Below are 2,143 nucleotides of genomic sequence, written 5' to 3'. Positions count from 1 at the left end.
TTCGATGGGCCGGACTGGCAACGAACTTGAGCCTGTATGAACTTGAGTAGCTTTAAGTGATACAGGTCGATTACAATTGACACTTTTGAATGTGTGCCACTCTGGTTGGATGCGGGTCATGTAGAACTCATCCATACCGGCGCAGATGGCTTCTGGCAATCGCATTCGGGAAGCTATATCTAATTTACACATGAGCGTGAACATGGGCCTGGAGCCATTCAACTACTGCGAATAGGTTATTCCAAGACAGAGATACGTAGTTAGCCATCAATCAGGAACACTGAGATGCTTTTGAGTGTTGAGTGTGCTGTTATGGTTATGTTCGTTCAGTATATTGACGGTCTTTCACACGATTTCCTACTGTGCTGAAGACCTCAGCCTCGATCACTCTTTCTCTTCGTCGAAAATAGATTGCTCCTCTGCCTGCTTGGCGACTTTTAAGCTCAGCAGTCATTCCGTTACCTGCTTTCTGTCCCTCGATGAGTAGATATTAGTAGATATCACACCCCGAGGGCTAGTGTGATGCAGGAGCAGCTTTTAGCAAACGAGTGAATCACAGCTAATGCACGCGAGTTCAAGTAAACCACCCTTTTTGCCATTCCGGATAGCTATCCGGGATTTTGTTATAACTACAAGACCTGATTCTTCTCATAATGATCTATAATATAATAGCACCGGTGAGCGCTGTGAACATAGGTCCCATGGATCTAAATTAGTGAACGGCTACCACTGACAGTGTCCGCCAAGACACAGTCCCAGGAAGGGTCGTCAGTCCTGCAGACATTCCGTCCTCTGGACTCAAGGACACAAGCTTGCGGAGATGGAAAATACCATCATCGTGGAAAATACTATGACAGACAAGAGGCAACCCCTCTTCTCTTGATCGTCGCATCCGAGCTGGGTCACAACCCTTGCCTCCTCGCTGTCTCGGGGGCGGTAACGGCCAGGAAACCAATGCAAAACACCGTGGAATGCTCGTAGCCTGCCAACAACACTCTGCAAAAAGCCGAGCACGTATCACCGCCTAAACAACACCCGCATGAAGGGCGGGACCTCCCAGCGCTTCCAGGATTCAGGAGACAACGGTGAGCGGGTCGGGGATCTCCAGCCGCAGCCCGTACTGGTCTAGCACCTAACCCGCCGGGTGCGTAAGTCCATTGCGCAAACCCACCAGGTCGCAGCTCGGCGGAGGTAAGTCATCATTGCGACTACGGCTCCGGCGGCGCTCTAACCTACCTCTTGCCCTACTCAGGGGTGCCGCCCGGCATGCGTGCGGTATATTCAGCTACACCTCGTCGTATTTTGTTTCAGGCCGAGAGGCCTCCCCACGGGAGGGCAGGCTAGGAATACTACTCGCTTATTCATCATCCTGGTGTGCCAGCAGGTACGCGTATGTTCGCAGCCAAGTGTGAAGGGAACAAGCTCACGGCAGGTTACAAGAGGTTAAGGTTAAAGATGATCGCTCGCTTCGCAGCAATCAGACTGCTGATGGTGGAGATGGAAGAAAGGGATCGCCGTAACAAGGACCAGGTAAACACGCATGATCTTGAGCAGGACCCGGGACGCGGACCGCGGGCCATTGCTGAGAGCTATATTGAATCAGTCTTATAGTTTGCGCCTCCCCTTGCCCTCCGCCCGCTGCTTGTCACCAATGGTGGTGATAAGTATAGTGGGCGGCCGCACTCGATGTCACGCAAAGTAGGGGGGTGCGGGGGGCTTCTTTTTCTTCTAGAAAAGCGGTGTGGCCAGGGTGCTGATGTGGCATGGATGCCTCCTCCGTAGTGCTATTTTCGAGTCCGTCTGAGACGGCTCCCCCAGGCGGCGGCTGAAGAGAGACCGGTGCATTTACGCACGCCCTTTTAGCACGCCAGCAAGACGTCAAAAGCCCTGCCAGACGAGCTGTAACCCAAACAGGGAATAATCTATGGAACATCAGATAACCCACGGGCGTAGGGAGCGTTTGATACTGCTGAGTGCAGTCGCATTCTGTGTGAACTGTTGTTTAGGAGCCCACTCTGCGAGGAGGGGGAGGAGGCCCCCCGCCGTAAAAGAAAAAAGCAACACCTTCTCCATATACATCCCTGCATTTCTTAAGTTATGTAGGGAATGGATTATCGAGAGTGGGAAAGGGGGAAACCGAAGA

General features: G+C 52.3%; 1 protein-coding gene across 1 annotated transcript; it reads left to right on the top strand.

The window, feature by feature from the left end:
* Window positions 1–1,039: 1,039 nt before the first annotated feature.
* Window positions 1,040–1,611, top strand: PG994_006310 (uncharacterized protein; the record flags this gene model as incomplete). Its single annotated transcript, XM_066857719.1, has 2 exons — window positions 1,040–1,085; window positions 1,433–1,611. 2 exons carry the CDS (start codon window positions 1,040–1,042, stop codon window positions 1,609–1,611), a joined length of 225 nt encoding a protein of 74 aa, XP_066716988.1.
* Window positions 1,612–2,143: the final 532 nt, after the last annotated feature.

Source organism: Apiospora phragmitis, assembly GCF_038363925.1.
Source record: "Apiospora phragmitis strain CBS 135458 chromosome Unknown utg000006l:1.0-5683423.0:1.0-5690449.0, whole genome shotgun sequence".
In the NCBI taxonomy this organism is placed as follows: Eukaryota; Fungi; Ascomycota; class Sordariomycetes; order Amphisphaeriales; family Apiosporaceae; genus Apiospora; species Apiospora phragmitis.
This window is presented reverse-complemented; position numbering and strand designations above follow the sequence as displayed.